This window comes from Papilio machaon, chromosome Z (genome assembly GCF_912999745.1).
Source record: "Papilio machaon chromosome Z, ilPapMach1.1, whole genome shotgun sequence".
Classification (NCBI taxonomy): Eukaryota; Metazoa; Arthropoda; class Insecta; order Lepidoptera; family Papilionidae; genus Papilio; species Papilio machaon.
The window spans coordinates 8,745,824-8,772,030 of record NC_060016.1 but is presented as its reverse complement, the minus strand read 5'-3'; the positions used below and the strand labels follow the sequence as shown (position 1 = coordinate 8,772,030).

The 26,207-nt window shown below is 32.3% G+C and overlaps 1 protein-coding gene across 2 annotated transcripts in view; it reads right to left on the bottom strand.

Annotated features, from left to right (window-relative positions):
* LOC106717236 overlaps nt 1–26,207 on the bottom strand; it is a 50,364-nt gene that overhangs the window by 7,135 nt on the left and 17,022 nt on the right. For both annotated transcript variants that reach the window (XM_045686278.1, XM_014510993.2), the window contains exon 5: nt 2,875–2,984. In XM_045686278.1, coding sequence (XP_045542234.1) covers nt 2,875–2,984 — 110 coding nt within the window. The remainder of the gene's footprint in view (nt 1–2,874; nt 2,985–26,207) is intronic.

Here is a 26,207-nt window from a genome sequence, read left to right as displayed (position 1 = left end):
AACATTAAAAAGAAGTGTAACATATTTTTTTACCAGCTGTCGCCCGCGACTCATTCCGCGTGGAATGAAGAAAAGCTTAATTTTTAGCCTATGTGTTCTTCTAGGCTATTTTCTACATCTATGCAAAATTAAAATTCGTCTAGCGTTCTGGAGATAACTTCAAACAAACATCAATCCATCCATCTAAACTTTCACATTGATCACAAAATTTACTATTCATAACGAAAAAGAAAAACGTTGGTATTTATAAAAGTAGCGGACCCGAGTGATCCTTATGCTACGAAATTATCCCAAAAAGTCAAAATGTTATTTGATGGCACTTCTATGACCTCCTATGACAACCTTCTATGACATTTCTTTAGAAAACTTCAAGGTTGCTACGAAAAGGTTCATCCCTAATGTAGCTTAATCTGAAGACCTATAACAATTACATCGTGCCTGTTTCAAATCTGTAGCGTTACTTAACTGTATGAATTGATATAGCTAGCTTTTTGCAAGGCATTTAACTGATTGTAAATAGATGGGAAAAAACTACGGATGACAAACACTCACGGTTTCGCTTAATAATAGTATGGTTTTCTATACTTTCCACGCCAACGGAGAAATTAAAATGTATGTATGTTTGTTTTGATTGATTACGACTTATGTACTGTTGACCTAGCAGGAATATTTTTACCAATCGCACTTGTATCCTCATCTTCGATTATGTCAAAATTAGTATGAGATTTTTCGTGCACTTTACGCCCGATAGGGGGCGATGCACAAATTTTAATACAAATTTTGTCGACGACGATACGATGGCAATTGTCACAAAAACTCGTGCTAGGCCCACTGTTCCATTTGTAATTCAATTTGAAATTGATATGAGAAATATCACAGTAGGTTTCCACTGACGAAATATACATACCTATCATATTGTGACCTATTTTTGCTTCTGTTTTCATAGAGAATAACGTAAAAGGAAAGCCGTGGTAAGATTTACAGGACATCAGATTCAATTCCCAATAATTTATAATAAAAAATAGTGTTTTTTATGTAACTGTGAAAGTACAAGCAAAACTTTTTTCATTATAATATCAATAAAAAGTAAAATCTTATTTGGAGAACGTAATCTCATTTAGAACATCTGGTTTTATTCAATATTCCGTATGATTTTATTGAGTAAAAAATACGAAAATACCGTTTATTGTTATAATAATTACGATAATCTTTATGTTTCCGGCACGACTATAAGGATAATTAGGCTAAAATGTTTGGTTGTGTATATCTTTCGCATATAAGTCGAGGTTTACCCGGTTATATATGTAGTCTTAATAAATAAATACATGATGTTGATTCTCGGAGTATTTTGGGTGAATTTTCAAATGGTCACACCATCTGTCAACTGTTAACCAATAAAATTTGATTCCTTGTTGATTTTTTTAAATTCTTAGGTTAATTTCATTAACTAGTAAAGGATAAATGAGTGGAATTCGGAATGGAATATATATGCATATACAGTATTTATATGGGTAAAAGTGTGCAATCTATTGCGCCGGCCACGACCTCTAAACTCCCCAACACAAACACATCTGTCAATCATCATAAATATACGAATGTTAGCACGTATTAATCTTTATGCGGACAGATTATGTTATTTTTTTATATCAGGCAATAAATTTTTTTCATAAGAAAAAAACTCCTAAAGTTTTTTATTACTATATTCATTTTTGGTCCTTATAATGTTACTTAATTCAATGTAATCGAAAATCTCACATGTATGAGCCAATGATTATCAAGTTTGGGACAAGCTTGTCTTTAATGGATTTTACTGGTTAAATATTCATCAAAAAGTGCATCGTAATATTTGAGTTCATAGAAAATTATGGAGTACGCACAAAGTATCGACGTAACGACATAATAGCAGGATGGTCGCACAATTGCTGGGGATCCCTAAATATGTCTTCCTAATGTGTATATACAAATACACATAGGTATATATTATTATATCAAATTGAAATCCGAAATCTCAAAGGATTTCCCACTGCTGAAAATACGTAAATATACAACATCAGTACGTATATACTCGTACAGTCGGACCTGGATAAGGGAGAAACTCGGTTTAGGGAAAAACTTTATGAGCGTGAAAAATATCACTGTCCCTTGGACCATAACTGATCCAGGTTTGACTCTATGGATAACTTTTGATTTTACAAAAGAAAATAGAAGGGATGATTATGTCTTTTACAGTTTCAACAATAGGGTGTTGCGGTCAGTTTTACCAAAAGCTTAACTAAAAGTGACGTCTGCGACACCACAGGATCTGTAGATGCGTTGTTGGGCTTTGAGAAAGTTTTTGGACTTGGAATTACCGTCTAAGACAGACCGTTGCTAAAAAATACCTTTATTATTTCGTTGTGTCGAAGTATAATGTAAAAAAAAGAATTAAATTGATTCTACTCAGCATACGAAAGTCACAATTAATTCGATAATTTGTAACATGCAATTGTTACACTTAATTCCTCGAACCGAGCGTTGATTTAAAAAACACCTTACAAGACAATTCGAAACTCGCTACCTATATCATGTTACAATTAACATGAAATTAATTATTAACTGGTGTTAAATTTTTTTGTTATATTGAGATGATTAATTTAGATAAGTAACGAAAAATTACACAACTCTATGCTGGTACCTTTTAACGCTGGTAACTTTTCTATAAAAAATACCTTTTAGATTAAACTGTAGATCATTTAACATTTAAATGGTCACTAAGAGCGCCTTTCAGTCTCGATTTCCAATACAAAATCTACACTAAGAGAGAATACTTAACGAATCTTTCATTTGATTTTCGGAATAAAGCGTAATAACATATAGCAAAAAAAGTTGAATTACTTGTCTTGAAGTCCCTCAAGTTCTTCATCTTGTTCGCCGAGTGTCGAATCTAAGTCCAGGTATGCTCCGTAGTCGCCGTCCTTGAACACCTGTAGCGTGACGTCGTCGAGCTAGAAAAAAAAAACAAAGTAATGTTTAAAAAACTTCTTATTTTTCAATGCGTTAATTTCTCAGAAAAAATAAAGGCGCCATCTAGTAGTGAATGAAACACTTAATTTGTTCTATTTTAAAACTAAAGTAATGACTTCTTTAATAGATGGCGGTAAAGATAACTTTGCATTTTAACAGTTCAAAAAAATTTATCGCACACAATTTCTTATTCAACATTTCTTGTTTAATCTAAAAAAATTACAAGACTTACGTATCTTAGTGAATTGTAGATTAACAAGATAAAAGGTAAGTGTTCAAAAGCAAATACTTCATTAAATTAATAATTAATATTTTTTTTATAATTTTCTCTGTAAGTCATGTAATCATTAGTAGAGTTGTGATAACTAATGTTCGTTCTAATAGACGTTTACAAATGCATCTGTGTGTTTTGGCATTGTGCCATCGTAGATCCTAGTTATTGGGCAAAGGGTATTGTGGGAAACTGGAGCAAAAGTTTAGAAATAGTGTTTCCAGTAGCTGTTAACTATTTATAACGTTAAATTATGTTTCGATTTTAAACATACATCAAACAATACATTTCTTTTTTTATAGTATTTCGGCAGCTGGTAAAATTAGTATACATTTTGATTTAAAACAGGATAAATTTTAAATAAACTTTCGTACGAATTGGATTCGTGAATCGAAGCTATTTGGAGCAAATGCTTTTTATATGTGCATTTGTGTTAACAATTTATAAACGTTCACGTGAGGTGAATAGTGTACGAGATTATAAATAGAATGAATGAAGCAGCTTCCCGAAATTTCTAAATTACTAACACATGGAAAATATGATATTCCAACAACTAAATAGTCCCGAATTATTACAATTTAACCGTAAGTTTACACTGTTGAAAAAATGACGATGGTAAAGTTTAAAATATAAGTTTGTACAGTTTTTGATATTGTTGAAATGCTGTTCAAACCGACGTGGAACTGACACGTTATTAGTTAAACCAAAACGTGTTCAGAATTTCCAGAATTACAATACTTTCCTTTTAATTTATTTTTCTATTTTCCTTACCCTGGGTCGGCACAGCATACTCTTTCATACATCTCAATCAGTCATATCTGAATTTAATCCTATCTTATGCATACCTTCTTTGACACAATCCATTCATACTTTCAGTATTCCTTTATGTTCCTTATTGTACTTATATTCATTGTGCAGGTATACGTAAACAACTTTAGTGACTAACTGATGTTACCTTGAATTTTTCCCCAAGTACAGCGCACAACTTCGTCGTAATACAAACAAAAAAATCACTTATCTTAAAACACTTAGCTTGGTATAAAAGTGTGTTGATTTTTATTTAAATCCTTGACTGTCGATATTACAGTTGGTTTTCTATTATAACTACTTGTTTTCGTGAAATGCGTGTTTCAAAAAAGAGTGATAATTCTTACAAAAACATTTTTAATTTTTTTTTATAAAAGTTTTCGAAAACAATATCATTGAATGTTAACATTTTACATGAATGTAAGACAATATTACTTTGATAACTTTTCATTAAGATATATAAATAAAACTAGTTAATCATTGACATGCATGTTAAAGACCTGATAAACTGTTTTAATTATATAATTTCATTCATAGCATAAATCTTTGGAAAGATCACTTAAACTAGGTTATTTATAATAGTAACAACAAAATAATGTTTACGATAGCAATTATTCCACTATTTAATTAAAATTTGCGTGCGTAAATTCATTTCCGGTACTGACAAAGGTTACGACTGATTTTAATATAACTAATCTCATGTGAAAAAAAACGGTAGTAAAGTCAATGACACTGCGAGGTCGCATGAAAACTTGAAATTATGACTGACACAGAAATATCTGGGATTAAATGAAAAAAAGAAATTCCTAAATAACTAATATATCTTATAAAATTAAGGGTAGGTTTTCACTATCGAAACATATGAGTAAAGTCAATTTGTCATCTTGCTCATTTTCTTTTTAAAAAAAAAAACAGAGATAGTAAACAGTAAAAATAAGTGTTTTGACATTTAAATGATTTTTTAAAATATAGAATTCGATATTTTCTGTAGTACAGAAGTTTTAACGTCTCTATCTAAGAAAAAATATGCTATTTAACAAGAAACTTTCTCCGGTTTAGGCCTGTCATTAGACGCGGAAGCGGCCCATCTGCATCCTGTAACCTGAAGCAAAATTTGTGCATGTCGTGATCACACCGCGTGGGAAAGAGTAAAGGGTGGTCTTGACCCCCTCTATATAACTCTGTATGCAGTCTATAGTTTGTGATCGAATTTAGTATTTTCATATGCATAAGCAATGAGTATTAAATATGTTACCGATGAATTATGAACTTTGAAAATTAAAAATCTTACTAGACTTAGTATGCCATGTCGGTCGATGTCTATTAAAAGGCTCTTCTCGCTTTGTGTGTTTGTTAATGACAACTTCTGTGGTATGATTTAAAAAAAAATGCAATAATTAGGAATCGAACATTTGTTCGTTTTAATTCTGTACGTAAACAAAATGACGACAAAGAGATAAGATAAATAATCGGATACATTGAACGTAGTATTGATTTTTTTAACGAAATGCAATAGCTAAAGTAATGTTCGGCTGGACTCGGATAGATTTTTTTTATAAAACTGAAACCAAAAATAAGATTGAATTTATGCAAGAATAAAGTTAATTTTTTTGTCAAGATTACAAGAGTTCATTAGATGAAAACAAGAAGTCACGTAGTGACATCTATGGGCTAAAAAATTAAAGTCTTTTTTCTTTTAAATTGTTTTAAAAAGTAAATATACGAGTTAAAGAAAGAAGGGCAAAATTCTTTTTATAAATTAAATTTGTATGGCATTTTTTGCCTTATAGCCCGGAAACAGAAATGGCTGATGCTCACCTGAGCTCAGCACAAATATTTAGCGCAGATAATTTTAGCCAAATACCACGGTGAGTAAGCCGTGTTATTTACAACAACTACATTAATGCAGTTTTATATACAAACATGTATATAGAACACATACAAACATTTTCTACGTATTGAAAATAAAATAAAGTAACCTTTAAATTTATTAAAATAGCCAGAGATTATAAACCTTTTGTTCTTTAAGAAAAAATAGATCCAAATAGTAAATTTTTAAGTGAATTGTAAAATACAAAAAAGACTAAATTTTATCATATTTAACAGATTAGAAAACTATTGTTGCATTCGGTTTCATTTACTAGATACTTAATCATACTTTAGTATCGATTTCTTTCCTTAAATATTAACGATGTAATTTCTTTGTGTAAAGGCAAATGAACATTTAGATCAATGTTCAATCAATTCTGGACACTAGTTTTAGAACTATTAACTGTGACTTCAATTATCAATTAATTAATGAATGCGTTTGCGAAATATGCTCTCAGCTTTAGTAAAACTTTAAAGTATATATTGAACGTAAATAAAAATGTAAGGTAGTTGAAACTTACCCGATGGGGTGCTTGTAGTAGTCGATGTACTGCCGCAATTTGATACGACAGCGGTATTGTTGTGTTAAACGTATGATATAAAGGTCTTGTCGGTTCCCGTACATTGTATTCAGTAAATGGGTCCAAATCGTTCAGATATTGAACCCTGCACACAAATGTCTCCGCACCAATATCCCTTACAGTCCCATTGACACGTAAATTATCCTTCACTTTTACCAATTCGATCATTTTATTAACACTTTTATCACAATCGATTAAATGAAATTTATTAATATTATATAATGTATATATCACATTGTACCACTAAATATAAATAGAAAACTGAAATTAATTTTATTTAATAACAAAAAATAATACAGGACCTTTTCCTTTTTGAAGTCGGTTTATAATTGCGGAGCCGGTTTTTATATTTTTCGTAGTAGATGTGTGTTTCAGACGCGAACTGATTTTAGACTAGCGTTGTAAAGCGTTGAGCACCTTCACGCCTTTTGATAAGCGTGTAGCAATTATCTTTATGATTGATTAATATGAATATTGCAACAAAGGTGAAATGAATGCAATAAGTTTTATAAACTTTGTTGGTATAAACTCTTCAAAGATGGTGTGTTAGAAAAAAGTTAGTCTTAAATATTGCGATTTTAAATATCTAAGTAAAAAATGTTTTTGAACAAAAAGCAGTAGACAGAGGTAAAGATTTTCTAAAACAGTTCCATATCTTCATCACGTACACACATATGCTAAAATAATAAGTGACCTATTAAAAAACATCGTCTGTCATGATGGTATAAAAAAATCAAACTAAAACAGTTTGTTAAAAATGTTGGGTACCCCACTTTTTTATTATCTAAATAAAGTAGTCAACCTTTACAAAACATATTTAACATGCTGTTCATTTCGTTATTGAGTAAATATTAAAATCTGATACATTTATAGCATTTTTATTAAATTAACATTCATATTAAAAGTGACTTCTTAACTCGATCAACGATGTTTAAATATAAAAATGTACTACTGTATTGTATGTGAATTAATTGTGACACAATGAAACCTTGTTGTGGCGAATTCTTAGAAGTCTCAGATCTGCATACTCGTGACAAATATTACAAGGTAAGTTCATCGTAATTGTGTCGAAACAAACGAATTGTTTTTTGTAATTGATTTACAAGCTATTTTTTTTTCCTTAAATAATAGAACATAAATAAATTAAAGTATTTCAAGAGATTGAGATATTTGAATAAATTTTAGAAAACAATTTGCGTGTTATTGTTTATTTATATGCTAACTTAGTTTTGTTATTTGATCTTACTATTATTATAAATGCGAAATTTAGATCAATAGATAAATGATTTGATGAATGGATGTTTGTTAGAAAGTATTTCCAGAACAGTTCAATGGATCTCGCTGAAATTTGGCATAGATGTAGAACATAGTTTGAAAGAATATGTAGGCAACTAATTAAGATTTTTTTAACACCGCGCGGACGGAGCCGCGGACGACAGCTAGTTATAAATGAAACTTTTTATACCATTTGTATGCATTATTAGTATGATATTATTATAGGTTGTAGATTCAATGTAATTTATGATGTACTGGTTTTGATCAAGTTTTTGTAGACGTTAGCGCATCCTCTAATAGCGGTTTTGCTTCCTTGTTTTTTTATAATATGGGAATAATTTAACTATTTTAATACTAAGTGTTATTGAAAAGAAAATAGCAATTTTATTATAAATAATTTATAGATTCATATCACACATTTAATTTACAGTGTTGCTGAGATTTAGACAAAAACGATCCTTTAAATTTTCGAACAGAATTTAAGTCACAGTATAATAAAAACTTGTCAAGATTAAAAAAAAACCGGTGATATAAGTGCAACGGAACATCGATAGATCGGGGGTTAAGCAGTTGACTAGCAATCTGCGGGTCCTGGGTTCGAATCCCCACATGTACCTATGTATTTTTCGATTGACATATGTACATTTATCCGATGTTCTTACAATGTAGGAAAACATCGTGATGCAAGCTGCACATATATGAGAAGAAATTAAATGATATGTCAAGTCAACCAACCCGCATTGGGCCTCCGTTATTTCCTATATCCTAGTCACCCTTATCGTAGGGTTGGCTCCGAGCCTCTCAGTGGGATGATGATGAAGTACAATTAGATGTCGATGACTTATTAGAGGAATTTCAACGAAATATTTTTTATTTGCAATGTATTCCGATAATTAAAATTGAGGACCCACGATAACACCTATTTGATTGCTACTCAACTCTAACACTTTAGTGTTCTGATATGGATTGATATCTGAACAAATACTTTCTTACTTTAGACAAAAGATAAGTTTTATTATTAAACGTTGAGTGTTAGAAGCCTTGAGAATATCGTGGTTGTGTGTATCGTCGGACAATAGGCATTAAATAAAAGGTTAACGGTCCAAACGTTACGACATTTTGGCGTCCATTCGTAAAGTAGCATATTAATATTACGTTATAAGTGTTCACAGCTGGAAAATATATACAACGCCCTATTAAACTTATAGGTGATAGTTACAACATCAAATGGTACGAATCACAATTTACAATATTTTATGAAATTTTAACTTTATTGAAATTTAATATCGAAGAAGTCGTTATTGAAAAGTTATATATAATTATAACTTTTAATATAAATCGAATACGGTGGGGGTTTGAAAAATGATCCACCACAAAGTTGCAAGTAGTAGCATTCCCAAGTTTCTGATCGGGAAATGAGCGGGGTGAATGACCTAAATGCTGGTCGCCCGACTGTCTCTCATTGCTACGATTCATTACATCTTAGATTGGGGACACGGGTAAAGTAGAAAATAATAAGAGTTCTTTTTTGTTTCATTTATTAACTACGCGCTGAGGTTTAGATAATTTTTGAAAAGGAACATTATTATTGCATCGCTTGTTAGTTTCCAGAGAGAAATCGGTTGGGTTTATCTACCGTAAATTTTACATACTTTGCAGTCTACTAGTGTATATAACTATATGTCTACTTGTGTATGTAATATATCCAAAAACAAATTTTCACAACTTTCCCTTCCGAGTCGCAGATCCTGAGGCAGACCCAAAACTAGATGGAAAGATGTAGTGCTAACAAAAATGAGTGAGTGGCAAGTCTCAGACGAAGTTGTCGAGAACAGAGCAAAGTGGAAGAGACTAGGATAGCTGACTCCACTACCTTGTGAGATACGAGCTGCAGAGCGGAGAGAGAGAGATACAGAGTGATATCCAAAAAATAAATTAAAATTCGATTTAACTCGACAATCTTATAAATAAGGAACTTAATATTATGCGTGATATATAGTTTTGAAGTACGCATCTATATATATAAAAGAAAGTCGTGTTAGTTACACTATTTATAACTCAAGAACGGCTGAATCGATTTGACTGAAAATTGGTGGGCAGGTAGCTTAGAACCAGGAAAAGGACATAGGATAATTTTTACCCCGTTTTCTATTTTTTACTCCGCGCGGACGGAGTCGCGGGTAAAAGCTAGTGTAATATAAAAAAAAACACAGTTTGTACATACATACGTCAGTGTATTGTGAACAATCAAATCCTTGAACCTTTTAATCGAATAAACATATGATCTAATCGGAGTGTTTACATATTATGTAAGTACATCAGTTATTTATTAAGTAACTACGTTTAGTTCTCGGGTATTAAGCACTTTAAAATATGGTGTAAATAAGTTGTTCGTTGACACAACATGATATTGTGTTTTAATACAAAAAATAAAGAAGATAAATGTGGTGAGGAATCGAATGTAATATTATATCTTGATGAGCTCATGATGAAATTATTCTTATTATTATTATTAGGGGTCGCCCTCGAAATCGTCAGCGCAGGATTTTGAAATAGCCATAGCTACCTTCCATCCAGACAAAATCGATTCGACCGTTCCTATGATTCTTGGAATAAACGCGGCTTTGTGGACAGACATACATAAGTTTGGTTGTTTGTTATGACAGTAAAAATGTGTGAGTGCTTTGCAGACTTTGATAAATGTCATAGTTATAACAACAATATCTAGGCTTTGGATAAATTAGTCTCCCTACCATTTGAAAGTCGTACCAAGCGCCTAATGATGTTACAACAGAAGACAACAGAGGTGACAACAGATAAGTTAGTGCAGTGGGACTGTCCAGTGTTTGAACGTACTTGTCAGTACAGTATTATTTTGACAAACCATAAGAATACTGCACTGGTCAACTGTTCTGCCCTCGTGTGAAACCAGCATAAGTCAGATCGTGATGCCGACTTGGAGCCAGCACTTGAACTCCTGCGACCCCGGTCGTGTGTAGTTGCGATCACGATCCTCCCTTGTCTTTCCACTACATAATTGTTCCTACGTTGAATTTTAATAACTCATGCGTACTAAATAGTTGACCAAGGGTTTATTTAAAAAACCGAAGATGTAGAATACACTGCAAAGGTTAAATAGAACGAAACCTCGATGAAATTGTTTAGAACATAAGGCGTGTTTGAGAAGTTATAGGAGAGGAAACATATGAAATTGTTCATGGTATGGGTAATAGTCGCGTTGTGTTTATTTGCAATCGTTGTTTGTATTTGTGCCAGCCCTACTGCAAGGGCCAGCTTCCCCGGTCATTAGATTGTATTCTATTCTAATTTTAACAAAATTGCGTAATCCTTTGCCGCGGTGCCCCGAGACCCGAGACCGGTGTTGTGCAATATGCGAAATCCATGGCCTCAGAATTAATTTTACTAATATCTTATCTGTGCGCGGTTCCGTGCTTCCCGCTGTTTTCGAAACTCATCTATTTACGTCATTAAGTGCAATATGATTATAATCTGTATTATAATTATGCTAATATTCACACATATCGTGATATTACTTCACAATATTATTATTATTATTTTAGGTTATATTGTTAGTTACGTCGCGGTTTATAACCAGAGATAATTTACAAGATATTTTAATTGCCGTATTCTGCAATGTTTTTAGAGACAAGAATATTTTAAACTTTGGCAATTGCAACATAAAACTTGAATTTATTTAACTTTTATGATGTATTAAAAATTTCTAATATCTATGTTATGTCTTGTAAATGAATATTACAAGAGACAAGTCTTACTAATATTATAAATGCGAATATTTGTATGGATGGATGGATGTTTGTTTAAAGGTATCTCCAGAATGGCTCAACCGATCTTGAAATTTGTCACAGAAGAAGATTATTGTAGGAAGAATACATAGGCTACGCGGACGGCGTCGGGCGACAACTAGTATATATATAAACGTATGATGCAAGAGTGAGTCAGCGGTTGGGGACGCCAAAGACACATTTACATCTTCTCAGCTAGTATGATTTAATGTTTGTAAAATAGGTAGAAAATAGGGACCATACGAAATTATACGAAAAATTTACATGGAGTGAAACCTTGTAATTTTTCGTATAATTGTAAACGTTACAGTTACAGTCTTCTTTTCCTTCCCATTATTTTCATTTTAAAAAGAGATGAGGAGAAGGTGTCATGTGTAGGAAGGGGGAAAATGCTCTTTTTATGCGTCCCGGTTCTATTGATTACAGGAAGGCAATGTGGAAAAAATCTACAACAATATTTTTCTTGAATTTTAATAAAACTTTTGGTTTGGATTATCATTTGTCATTTCGACTCATCCGAAGAAATGATTTACATCTCTTATGAGATGTGTTAAGACGGGTTCTTTTTTCGATTGTATGTGACGTTACAAGACATACATGTCAAAGTAAACAATGTTAACAATGATCGTAAAAAATAAAATATTTGTATTACGCTATAAAAATAGAGTGAAGAAAGTTGAGAACTAACTTTCCAGACATTGCAATGTCTTGCAACTTTGATAAACTGAATCTAGTTTTTACTATGGCTTGAAGAATAAAAAAAAGACCTAGAGATTGATTCATGATAGAACAAAGATAAGTTTTTTATCTGTAGAAAGTCTCGTGTAGCAACTTTTGAACTGAATTCGAATCAGAAATATGCTACTTTAGATTAGAAATAAACTTATTTTTTTATATTATGAGATGGCAATGAGCAAACGGCTACCTAATTCGCTGAAATAGCGAAGCGACCGCAGACAAAGGACATCTACATTCGCATTTGCAGATGCATTGCCTTTCTGTAATCAATAGAAGAGAAAAAGCATTTTTCCCCTTCCTAAACATCCCTTATACCTTGAATGGACGGGGAAGATGATGCACAGAAAGAGAACCTTTTCCTTTTCTATGCGTCCTGATCTCCATCCTGCCCCTTCCCATCCTTTTCTAATAAGAAAAGGGTAGGAGGGGAAGGCGGACTAAAATTGACAAAAACCTGGTGACGCCTTATTCCACTCTAGTAATGTCGGCCCTACGTGAGTGAGATAAAGACAATGAGATGATGAAAAGATGCTATATCAAATTTAAATAATTAAAGCTTACAGTTTATTTGGAGCAATTTAAATGGGAGTGACTATTTATTGCGCGTAACTTCCGCCAGAAAAGGTCACTAGTACACGCCGTTCTGGATTCAACGTACCGTCTCTATTTAGATGAGCGTCAACCTCAATGGACTTTTATTAAAGTATTTAAAACGTGTGTTTTCGATAACGTAAATCTTCTACGTACACAATTAAGCTATTTATCAGTCACTGACTCGTTTGTTGAAATTTCTCGAAAACTGTAAATCCGATTATCTCCAAATTTGGTATAATTATTTCTCATTACATCTGGACAACCGTTAAGAAAGGATTCCAAGTAAATCAGAAATGAATGTAACAGTTGCCGTGGTACTTTACATTATGTTGTGTTGTGACATTAACAAAATTTTGACTTTTTATTGATTACTTTACTAACAAAATGAATACTTTATTCTAAATGCGAATGTTTAGTTGTATGAATGTTTGTTTGAAGGTATATCCGGAACGGTTCAACGGATCTTGATGAAATTTGGCATAGATGTAGAACATAGTCTGGAAGAAAACATAGGCTAATTATTAAGTTTTTTTTTAATTTCGCACGGATGAGGTAGCGGACAACAGCTAGTATGTAAATAAGAAAGCATAATAACATATCCCAGAGGAAGACAGAAACAGTTTTTAAAAATAAAAAAAACATATATTTTGGTAGAAGTCTTTTGGCAGTGGACACTCACTCTAAAATGTGGCAGATAGAAATTTACTGTCATAGAAAGTTCCAGTTTCTTCCACAAACATGACATGTTCGATTTTGAGTACAGGGACAGGGGGCCTAGCATGAATATTTGTGACAATCATCATAACGATACGACAGCGATTGTCACAAATGTTCATGCTAGGCCCACTATTAGACGTAATAACGTGGAATTGTTGACCATGTATGCGGTTAGAATCGGCAGCGATAAAAATAAGGATTGCGTGTAAAGACGCTATTTAGAGGTATTTATGCATACGGTCATCTTACTTATTATAGAGCTGACATCAACATTGCATTGAGCAAGAGTAAATTGATTGATTGATAAAAAACTGTTTGTACACTTGAATGTCTATTGATTTACAATTGATGTGATTCTCGGTTTTTGTTCGTATCATTTGTATGAGTTGATGCGCATTTGTTAATGCTCAGTACACGAAGTCTACGAACCCACTATAAAATCGACGCAGTCAAGCTATATGGCCAAGATTAGTGATGTCCAGATAAAAATAAAAATATAAACGTCAGGAGAATGTGCAAGTGTTGAGTAAAAATAGGGTCTAATTATATCAAATTATGAGCAAAAACGTATTTTCAACAATATTCTTTGCGGTTCGACATATGGAGGTTGTCGTATTGACCCCTGAAGTAATGAAAGATAGCAAATCCGCTCTACCTAGTATCGATTTTTTATTTTTCATTTCGTTAGATCTTGAGAATATATACATTAGAACCTCATAATCTTAAAATCAGCACTGAACAATTGAAAAAATATTAAATATCAATTGTAAAGTCTCTTTGGTAATATGACTGAATATTACCAGTCCCTTCGATGTCGATGTAACCGGTTTTTTGAACCTACACGCTGCTAACTTAAATGTCTATGCAGGCACTTATTATGGGAATCGCGTTCACGATACGCGCAGGATCGCACTTTCGACAGTTCGCAGTTCGTCGCACGGCAACGTCGAACCTGCCACTTCCGTTGTTAGATAATCGCGCTTCATTAGAATGCCACTTTGAGTGAGATGACGTCATATTTCGATGACATTCATTGGTCGTGCAAAATTTTTCCATTTCATATTACGAGAACACGTGTTGAATTGTTATTCTGTATCGACGTAGCGGTCAGTTTCCTCTGTTCATTTAACTTTCACTGCCATTCTTAATTAACAGAATGAATATATAATACTTTTTTATGAGGACGTTGCCAGTAAGCGGATCATTTGATGTTAAACTTCGACCCCTATACATAAACATCGAATTCTTAGGTTATGTAAACACTGCAATCTTTGTCTGCATTTTAAGTTATAGTAAATCTTAGATCTGAGGTGAAAATTTATCTAATACTAACAGTTGCGGGTGCGGAATTAAAAAAAATCTAGTAATAATTATAACTTTTGTCAACCGGAGATACTGTAGCTTGCCGTCAGTAATGTACTCGTAATTTTTCAAATTTGTTCAGCAGTATCGGAGCCTATTCAAATTATGCAAACAAACAAACAATCAAATCTTTATAATAAAAATAGTATGGACTTTTTACCTACGATCAGAGAAATTGTTGTGTTATTAGTGTATTTAGTAATAAGAAGTCTTTTACTATAGCGTTAAATTAAAAAAAAATGTACTGACATCTTGTAAAGAAGGATTTTTTTATGTTTAAAAATTAAATGTATAAAACTGTTATTACATCTCATCTTTCTAATATTATAAATGCGAATGTTTGGACGTGTGGATTGATGTTTATTAGAAGGTATCACCAGAACGACTGCATGGATCTCGCTGTAATTCGGCATAGACGTTGAACATAGTCTGGAAGAACACATACTCGTATGACGGAGTCGTGGGCGACAGCTAAAAGTAAATGTAAACGTAAACAATTACAAAGACGATTCGTATCCCATGAGTATAGTGAATGATGTTAGCTAACGAGATTGGCCGTGACAGTACGTATATAGTGGTACAATTTATAAGAAAAAGCGTTAATTCGGTAAGTACATAAAAATATCAGATTAAATACAGACCATTCGAGAAAAATCAAACTAACAGCAAATGCAAACATAGATTTTGTTGTATTGATTTTGGTCAATTTTAGTTTATTATTTAAAGACAAGCTGTCGCCCGCGACACTGTCCGCGCGGAATAAAAAAACAAAAAAGCGTAATTTATAATATTAATACAATTATTTTTACAATAATGTGAATGATAAATATAAATTGCTACCATATCATTATTACAAAACGTATCTATGTGATAATGGTTCGTTTGTTTAAATGCGAATAGAGAATATGTAAAAAAAGTGTTAATAATGGCTTAGTATGGTAAAGTGCAGATTATTTTTTTCCCAAGGTCACAGTTCGCGTAAGCAGGTATTAGTCTAGTTCAACATAGATTAATTCTTCAATACAATATGTTACGCCTTTGCTAAATAAGGTAAAAATGTAGCTTCTTCAGATGTTTTGAATTTGTTAATGATTATCATCATTTCTTTGACCTTGTTCCATATACATAGGGTCGGCGCACTAGGTTTTTGACCTCCAAATTAATTTGTCTATCGTTATCTCTATTGTCACCTCCTTCTTGATCATGTCCCTTCACGCAATTCATCCATCTCTTCCTAGGCCTACCTCTACCGACGTACCGCTCCACACTCATACTTTGTTAGTGATTATGTTCCGTTGATTTTAGAAATACATTTGCAGTAGATTCTAACCTAAGAACTCCACTGCAGTCATATCGCCATGCCTTACATTATTCAATAATTAAAATATAACTGTAGCAGAGACCTGCATGTTACACAAGTTCGTACTTGGTCGAGGTCGAGGAAATTTATCGAACATGTACCCACCATTAGTTTAAGTAGTTAAGTTCGTGTAAGTTTAGTATCCAATTTGCCTGGCAAATTACCTTTATTAGAAACTAGCTTTTTCCCGCGACTCCGTCCGCGCGAAATAAAAAAAAAATAGTAAACGGGGTAAAAACTATCCTATGTCCTTTTCCTGGTTTTAAGCTACCTGCCCACCAATTTTCAGTCAAATCGATTCAGCCGTTCTTGAGTTATAAATAGTGTAACTAACACGACTTTCTTTTATATATATAAGATTAATCTTAATAGTATGAAACGTGTTACTTTCTTCATGAATCGATCTTTTTACACAATTATAACTTTATTAATTATCAATTACGTCTGTGCCAAGCGCTAAGATAGGATGCCATGGAATATTGAAAGTTAATAGAATAGAATCACATACTTCTCAGTCCCGTAATATGACATTGATTACTTGGCCTACTAGCTCTTATTACAATTCACAGAATACTAATACATGTACAATATCAGCTGTTTATGCGATGGTAAGAAAACATACACAATACAGGGCTAACGTAACCGCATTCTATTTTAATGCTATTAAATAAGTGTGGATTATCGTAACACTGAATCTTGTTATTGCAATCTAAGTCTATACTTCGCTTTACATTTGAAAATGTATTTGTTAAGTTTTAAAGCATAACACACGAACGAAGCGGTTATATAATAAACTACACAAACCGTCTGATACATCTATCATCACAAAAGAATTTGAATTAACGACCATACATTAGTAAGTGCTTTGTCGTTTAACGTGTTATTAAAAAAATATATATAAACTCCTTTGTTTCTTATCCTCTTTTCTCCTTTGTTTGAAGCCAGGACTACATTGTATGTTATATTTTTATACTTTTGCCTATCATCTGATCTTTCGGTGACGGAGAAAATTAGCTAGCTAAGCTAGTTTTTAAATAAATAGAAGATGAAATTTGAGATTTTGTACGAAGCCACTAAGAATCCGAGCGTGTGGGACTAGCACGAATATTTGCGACGATTATCGTCATCGTATCATCGATAAAATTTGTATAAAAATTTGTGCAGCACCTCCTGTCGGGAGTGCAATACAAGTTGCACAGAATTTTAATATGCTTTACTTACACTTGGTAATAAAAAAATGTTCATTTTTATACGTAAGAAAGTAAGAATCGCTGAAACGGAACAGATAATAATCGGTTAATGCGCTCTGAACGAAATAGTCGGTCTATTGTTGTAATAATGCATCGAAACGGTAATTAGCATAAAATATGATGCAACGCATCCTTACTTCTATTACTAAACATAATTACAGAATACACTCGCAAAAGTACGTGTACAGTAAATTGCATTTTGATTTATTGCTTGTTACTTAATGGAAACGCCTATTTTATAATAAGATGTTATTCGTTCACTACAATTTTAGGTAAATTACGATGGCTCAGGTGTAGATTGGCTTGTTAACATTATAAATGTATCAAGCAGAGGAACTAGCAAGTCAACTAATGTCCCAGTGCGTTTTTATACTCATTAACATGAAGAGTTAAAGAGGATCTAGTAGCCTTGTATAGAAAAGAGTAAGAGACGTGATGATAACACACATAAAAAAAAAAAAAAATCAGTCGAATTGATAACCTCCTTCTTTTTGAAGTCGGCTAAAAAGGACAAAAGCTGTGAATAAGCCCAGAAACAAAATAAAAACTAGTAAACATTTTCATGATACTGTGAATTTGTATTCTTAAATAGTCGGAGCCATTTGTGCAGATACGGGTTCCTATCATTCTAAGCATCTAGTGACATGTTTTGATTCAGTTTTCGAATTTTTAGTTATAGTTGAATTACAAAAGTAAATTAATTACAAATGAATTCAGATGAAACTGATTTAATTATGATAGTTAATACCTAAAAGATTCCGGAGATCTGAATTCTATATTGTTTGTTCACATAATACTAAGAAAAGGTTTAAGTCTGCTGCGTACGCGACAAGTTTGTTCACAGTTCCTTTGTTATTTAGGTTGCTTTATAACACAAATCAGCCTGACAAACCGTCTGAGACTATTACGACGGGCATTTCCCGTGACCATTTCTACTGCATTGTTTAAAAAGAAATAAATACTTGGTCGATCGGTTCCTTGCTCAACGATCCTTAAATAAGGTGCATTTTGTATGTTTTCTTCCTTTCTATTAAGGTTTATTTTCGTTTAATTTAAGGGTTACTATCATTAGTTTAACCGAGAGAACCAAACGGATTATAACGGTGTAGTAAAAAGTACATGTAATAATAATGCGATGAGTCATCAGTACAGTCATTATTATACTGGATGTTTTGCTCACGGTTTGTTTATATCGTGATAAGATTAAAATTTTAACGTGCTGGTGTAAATTTTTTTAAATATTCTAACACTGCATTTAAATAGGTACTTAGGGAGCTTCATTATATTATGTAGCTTATTTTAAACAAATGTGAAGCGTTTAACCCTTGAAAATGTCACGTGGTGTTTTATTTTTAAATTAAGATAATATTGAAACAACTGACATTATTAGTAAAATTAAACCATAATGTTTTTAATTTGAGATAGAAGATTTACTAACTAGATGCCTGGTCTATAAAAGACGCTATATTTATATTCATGAAAAAAATTACAAACGCAACACGAATATTAAATTGTGTATCGTGACTCTATAGTCATTGAAGTTAGGAATTGTGTGAAGCACCCACGCGCCCCTGTCTGTTATTTTCCCACGTATACCCACCTACTCATGGATACACAAATATCCTATCCCACTCCTTCTGTATTAAACAGTAAAGGACAGTGGTTGTGGTCAACACAAGCTCTTTAGGATTCTATTTGCATATGTAATGGTTTCGTCGCTACATGTTTCAAATGCAGTTAAAATATTTACTATCAAACTTATTTTTTTAAATGTATGCTACGAAAATTCGCTTCTTCATTACCTACTAGTTACAACAAATTATAATTTGACGAAATGGATGGATGGATGTTTGTTTGTACCTTCAAACAAACATCCGGGACGTCGCAATGGACCTTTATAAAATTTACCACAGTTGTAGAACATAGTCTGGAAGAACACATAGGCTACTTATTATTATTTTTTGATTCCGCGTGGACGGAGTCGCGGGCGACAGCTAGTTAGTCATAAATTCATAATCTTAGTACAGAATAGATAATTAAGACAAAATATAAACAAACTCAAAGACGCATTAATCTTAGGGGAACGATTGTTCTATTAATTTAGATGATTCTTACGCTAGACTAGACTTACAATTATGTATTGAATAATGGGATATACTAGCTTACACATGAATCTAGTTTTAACAAAATTACCACATATTAAACAGTGAAATCATGTAATGGATAGATAATCAAATCGGTATATTCTTGATTTTTATAAAAATACTCTAAACTTTTTAATTAATTATCAATAAATGTCGCATTTATACTTTGCTAAAATATGAGAAATTTAATGTGGCGTAATTCGTTTTAAAAATTATATTAGTTGTCGCCCGCCACTTTATCCGGGTAGAATTAAAACAAAAAAAACTTAATAAGTATGTGTTATTCCAGGCTATGTTCTACATCTGTGCCAAATATCATCAAGATCCATTGATCCGCTCCGGAGATACCTTCAAACAAATATCCATCCATCCAAACTAATAAAACTAATAATTAATTAAAAATATATATATTTTTTTTAATAAATAAATAAATATTTCAAGTCACGAAATTTATCTGTAGTTTTATTTTTATTTTTGTTTGTCAAAGATTTAAGAACAACATCAGCAAAACCTTTATAATCCGACTACGACAGTTTAAGCTAAGAATTGTGAATAATTTTTCAGGCTACAATTTGCCAATTTCCGTTTATAATCTGACGAAGTTTACTATATATTGGTGACATTATAAGGTGAGCGAGAAAATCTCTTATATCTTACTTATAGCTAGGTCAAGGTTGGAATTTATTAGAGTGTTAGCTCTTGATAAGAAATTAGTTCGATAAAGATAAAATCTCTCTTTACTACCAATGTTATGTGATAAATTTTCCACGAACGATTATCATATGAATGGTAAGCTAAATCGGCGGGCTTACTTCAAACATAATATCACGTAGGTATCGTCGAGACACACTGCTAACTACGTGAGTAAGAGCACTCAAATAGAGCTAAAGTACCGTGGCCTCGTTGCTTATTTCGTTCGAATTATTCTCGTAACAATAACATGAAGTATTTAAAAACACTGTGTCATCGATGAGCAAGTACTGACCATCCAGACAAAGTCGGATGTTTCTACTGATCTTTCTATATAAATAAATACTAGCTATCGCCTGCGACTCCGTCCGCGCAATTAAAAAAAACTTATTAAGTAACCTATCTGTTCTTCCACACTATGTTCTACATCTGTGCCAAATTTCTTCAAGATCCGCTAAGCCGTTCCGGAGATACCTTCAAACAAACATCCATCCATCCATCCATGTAAACATTTATAACATTAGTAACATACATCTATATATGTATACATATAAAAGAAAGTCGTGTTAGTTACACTATTTATAACTCAAGATCGGTGGAACTGATTTAGCTGAAAATTGATGGGGAGGTAGCTTAGAACTAGGAGACGGACATAGGAACTTTTTTATCTTGTGTGCATTTTTTTTATTCCACGCGGACGGAGTCGCGGGTAAAAGCTAGTTTTTTATATTTGTTCCCGCAGCGGTCCTAAATTATAGATCAGATTCTGGTTAAACATTTGTAGAGATTTAAAAATGTTAGTGTAACAAGACTCACTCGAGTTTTCATAGCTCCAAGAAATCGTTCTTTTTTTTAACTTTTAAGACTTTTTCCATAGCCTTACAAAACACATTAAAACATTGCATTATAAAAAAAAAATAAAAAAAAATCTTACGTGAACTAAAAGTCAATAATAAAATAAAAATTTATACGCTTTCTGGAAGTTAACGAAGCCGTATCAAAACGATAACAGCTTGCAACCGTATTTGACTCGTTAATATCACTCGTTATCATAAGAAAAAACTGCGCAGACCCGGCGGTCAGCTCGCTTGATTACTTCCACCGGGAAACACTATAAAATGTAAGTCTGCTCAGATCGCGAGGTCACTGACTCCTTTATATATCCTTAATACTTCTATCAATAGGAATACATGACTATTTTGAAATGGTGGGGTTACATATTTTATTTTGTTTTTATCAAAAAGTACTTCACCGTAGAAAAAAAGGAGAAATGAAAAGATTTGTCTGTATGTCCCGGATAAATAAATAGGTTAAGCGTGACGTAATTCTTCTAAATTTATGAGATGTTTTTTTGATAAATATGACGACTAAATTAATTTGGAATTTAATAATTTTTTTTAATATTTAATTATTTATGCAACAGATTTTAAAGGTTATGTGTGACATAACAATGATTGCCGCCATTTGGATAATAGGCATGTCTATTATACGAATCAGATATAAAAAGCGGCATGTCGAAAGTGGATGGAATTTAAAAAATCTAGGTCTTAAAACTTATTGATCTAAATTATGTAATATTTCTATTGTAGTTTTAGAACAACAATTTGTTGCTTGAAGCTATACACATAAGTCTTTGGTTAAAGCTTACATTCAGATTCTTTTTAAATTATTAATCAAGTAATTCATGTGAAGGTACTTATTTTTTTAAATGTAACTTAAAGTCAATTTAGTTAAATTCATGACACTACTCAATACCACAAGATAATCTGGCTTAATGTTTGCTCAACGAGTCTCATAAATAAACGATTGACACTTAATTAACTCCTGATTAACACGACCTGATTTCTAGTGTCCTGGCATTTTCCATATGCGTACGTAGAGAAATCTGTAGTGTTAACGAAGCTTTCTATTCTTTTGTTAATTCATTAGGAAAAAACGACGGACCCATTTTAATTGAAAAACATTGTAACATCGTCATGTTCACTGGTTATGATTTGTTTAAAGGCGAGTAATATTACAAAATAATCTACGAAAGAAATTGTCAGAATCCTTCTTACAATTCACATTGGGATCCTAAGCTATAAAAGTATTATTTTTGAATTAAATTGAAGTGTATCCGTCTTTATGTTCACTTAAGCTGACCATTAGTCTCTGTCCCTATGGTTTACTAGCTGTTGCGGATTTACAAAAGCTAGTAAATTATATTGTTTGTTTTAGTTTCATAAAAATATTTCTCTAACTACCTCTATAATACATATATAAAATATATAACTGAATTATAAAAGCCAGCGCAATGCAATCAAAAACAAGAATAGGATTTCGCTTCGCAGGTGGTAAAATAAAAAATGTATTGTTTGTATACATTGTAAGTAAATGCAAATAACAATCAAGATTAATATCCGGACCTTTAGATCGATACTAAGTGTTTTTTAATTTATTTGTAAAACTGAATATTTTAGTTATTCGATCGCCCTCTAAACACATCTAAATATACATCATGCTATTGCGAACTTTAGATAGGTTGAATTTGAATCAAATAAGTTAAAACTGTTAATTAAAATTTCCACTGATAAGCAAAAATGATTCGAGATCGAATATTGATTAACCTTTTTATGCAGATTTATTACAATAAAAGAAGATGATGTTGAAGATATTTGCTCATGATTGGTGAAGTTTATAATATTTACAAAGCTCTGTTATAAATTGGTAGCCTACATATCTATGTTGGTTTATTTAGGTCCCGGTGCGTGGCTATAGTGGTGATCCTGGGAACCTCGCAGTCGCACTTCATGACGGCCACCGAGGGAGTGTTAGTGAGCAGAAATCTCACATAGTAAAAAGACAAGGTATCTTTTGAAGATCTCCTCCCCCTCCCCTCCGTAATAAAAAGTGTAGTTTACTTTTCAGTAAGCTTTTTACTTATCCGCAGTTTAGTTAAAGCTGCCAGAATTGGTAGGATCATTATCAGAGATCTAACAGGCCGCGGCACCGATGTGCCAACTTAACTGTCCGCATGTTACGAGCTCCAGTGACCTACTCTAAACGACTAAAGTATATTTTTATCAAAACTTTATTATCCATTTTATCAGGTTATGGTATCGTAAAAATATTCTTCCAAATGAATTGCACGAATACAGTTATATTTACTTCTCATGTTTACCACTAACGACTTGCTTTTTAAAAATAAAATATAACTTGAATTATTTTTTATGGACTGAATCCCGGTTTACTTGTGGCTAATGCATCTAAGTAAACAAGCTTAAGACGTTTATATATTTTAATTAATTTGTAAGTTTTTTTTACTATTTTAGCAAAATAAACTATTCAAATTGTTGCTTGCGCATCATTGGAAGAGATGAATCGTAATGTTTGTCCAATCGAAGTTGTATCGATTGCCGACTTTTATTTCTATCGACCGGTTGGTTGCTGCGAAAAAAACCAGTCACGCTGTCTCTTTCGAGTTTTCGATCAGCCGGTTCCGTTTAAGCGAAGACTTTAAAACTGGTGACGAACTGGACCGGTCCTGTATTGGTCTCAGGTTGAGACTAGTCGGGACAAGGGTGCGATCTAAATATAGAAGTAGATTCTGCAACTTTGTTATTTATAGATTACCTTTGACTATTCTTTGAATCCTGATAGCGAAGGACTGTTACATTGTTAAAGTCCTTTTTTAAATACCGCTTTATCTTATACCTTTTTATGGTTAAGATCAAGGTATAATGTACTTAAGAAATATATCATTTCAGTAAAAATAGTTAAGACTTTACTTGGTTTAAATTAATGTAAAATTGTTAGTGTTGTCTTTTTTTCTAGAGATTGTCTTTTATCGATCCTCGAAGGCGAGGATAGACTGTGGGCTCGTATTTGAAAGTTACTTATTATGCAGTGTTTTTTGTTTTACAAATAAAATATTAGAAAACTCATCAGACGTTAATGACTTGCAAGCTTGCAAAATTATTTTCCAAAATACATTTAAGTTAACGATTTTGATTTATTTTTCTTAAAAAACAAAGAATATTATAGTCCAATGTTAAAATGTAAATATTTTCTTTGAATTACTACAGCAAAAGTTACAATCTTTTTTGCTTTCCAAATATCTTATGAAAAATTCATTCAATATTTTCATATCTGAATCTATTCATTGTTATCACAACGTCTCTTTGGCCTTTGCTCTTACGAGTTTCTTTTGTTTTATAACATAAGCACACCTTTGTGATAGGTTTGAATGTGTAAAAGTTGTAAATATTATCAGTAACGATAAGAAAAGGACCGGATGTGTTTAAAAAAATGGGTATAGGTTCCTGTGAGAATCTTTGTTTCGAGCGACGTTCCGATTTCGATGTGGAAGTTATTACAATAAACTCACCTGTCTCCGGTATCCGTATATTTAATTTGCATATGGAATTTAATACAAGCTTTTAGCTGGCCGTCCTTGCGGTTATGTATTTAAATAATTATCCAAGAACATAGATAATATTATGTATAATTTAATTACTTTATTTTAAGTTCTGACCTATCTAATAATATCCTGATTAAAATACATTAAATATTTCTTTTTACAACAAAAAATTAGTACTCTAAACTCTTTTGTAAATTGAATGATCATAGTTAAATAGATAAATTATTATAGTAAAACAAACAAATTAAAATTAATGTTTCAAATGTTGGGATCCATTGACGGCTAAAATTAATAATCGATCCGAACGTTACTTTTTTTTCTTTTTGTATGAGTATAATCAACAATTTGTATGATAAAAATGGACCAATCGCATTAATAGATCAATTTAAACAATGGATCAGGATTTCAGATTGCTACTATCCTTAGTTCGATTAAATAGATATTAAATTATGGTTTTAATTAAAATAATTGTTTATATTTGAAAGGAAAAAAATGGTAATTAAAATACTTGAGTTAAGCAAAGTCGACAGATTGATCGAGATAGGTTATTGAATTTGGACCTTCATCTAGAATATGTTCTACATATTTGCCAAATTTCATCAAAATCCGTTGAACCGTTCCGAAGATACCTTCTAACATCCATTCATTCTTCTAAACTTTCGCATTTATAATATTAGTAAAATGTTCTTATCGCTTCACATTAGATATACATACTCGTATATAGTGCCTACTCGTTATTGTTTTTTGCTCGTTGCAAAAAGGAAGTTATGTCGGGATTGATATAATATACTAGTTATAATAACCTATTAACACTTTGCATGCGGGCATACTTCGCACCCGAATTACGCGTGCAGCGTTCAAATTGATAAAACGCCTTGTACGTTCTAGAGCTACGAATTCGATTGAAGCAGAAATAACTCGGTGAAAGACTGAGTAACTCGACAATCAGAACTTGTGGTAAGGAAAAATGCAACTTAATTGTACGTATTTCGTAGATTTGTGGTGGTTAGGTTAGGTTATCCACTACAAATCTACTAAATACGTATTTTTACGTGACCCGCGCTCTATTGACAGACTGGAAAAAACGTAAGTTGCCCGCATGCCAAGTGTTAACTGGCCATATCATAGTACCGATAACAACACATAAGAAAAAGCATTGAATCCTGACTACTCACTCAAACACACAAAAAAAATACAGGCAAATTGTGAGTAAATTGTTTTTGGAAATCGGTTAAAAATACATACAAGAAACGTCTTTAAAGAAAAATTATACTTTTGATACGGAGAGGTAGGTTAGTGCAGTCAGTTTAACTAGCACGGTCA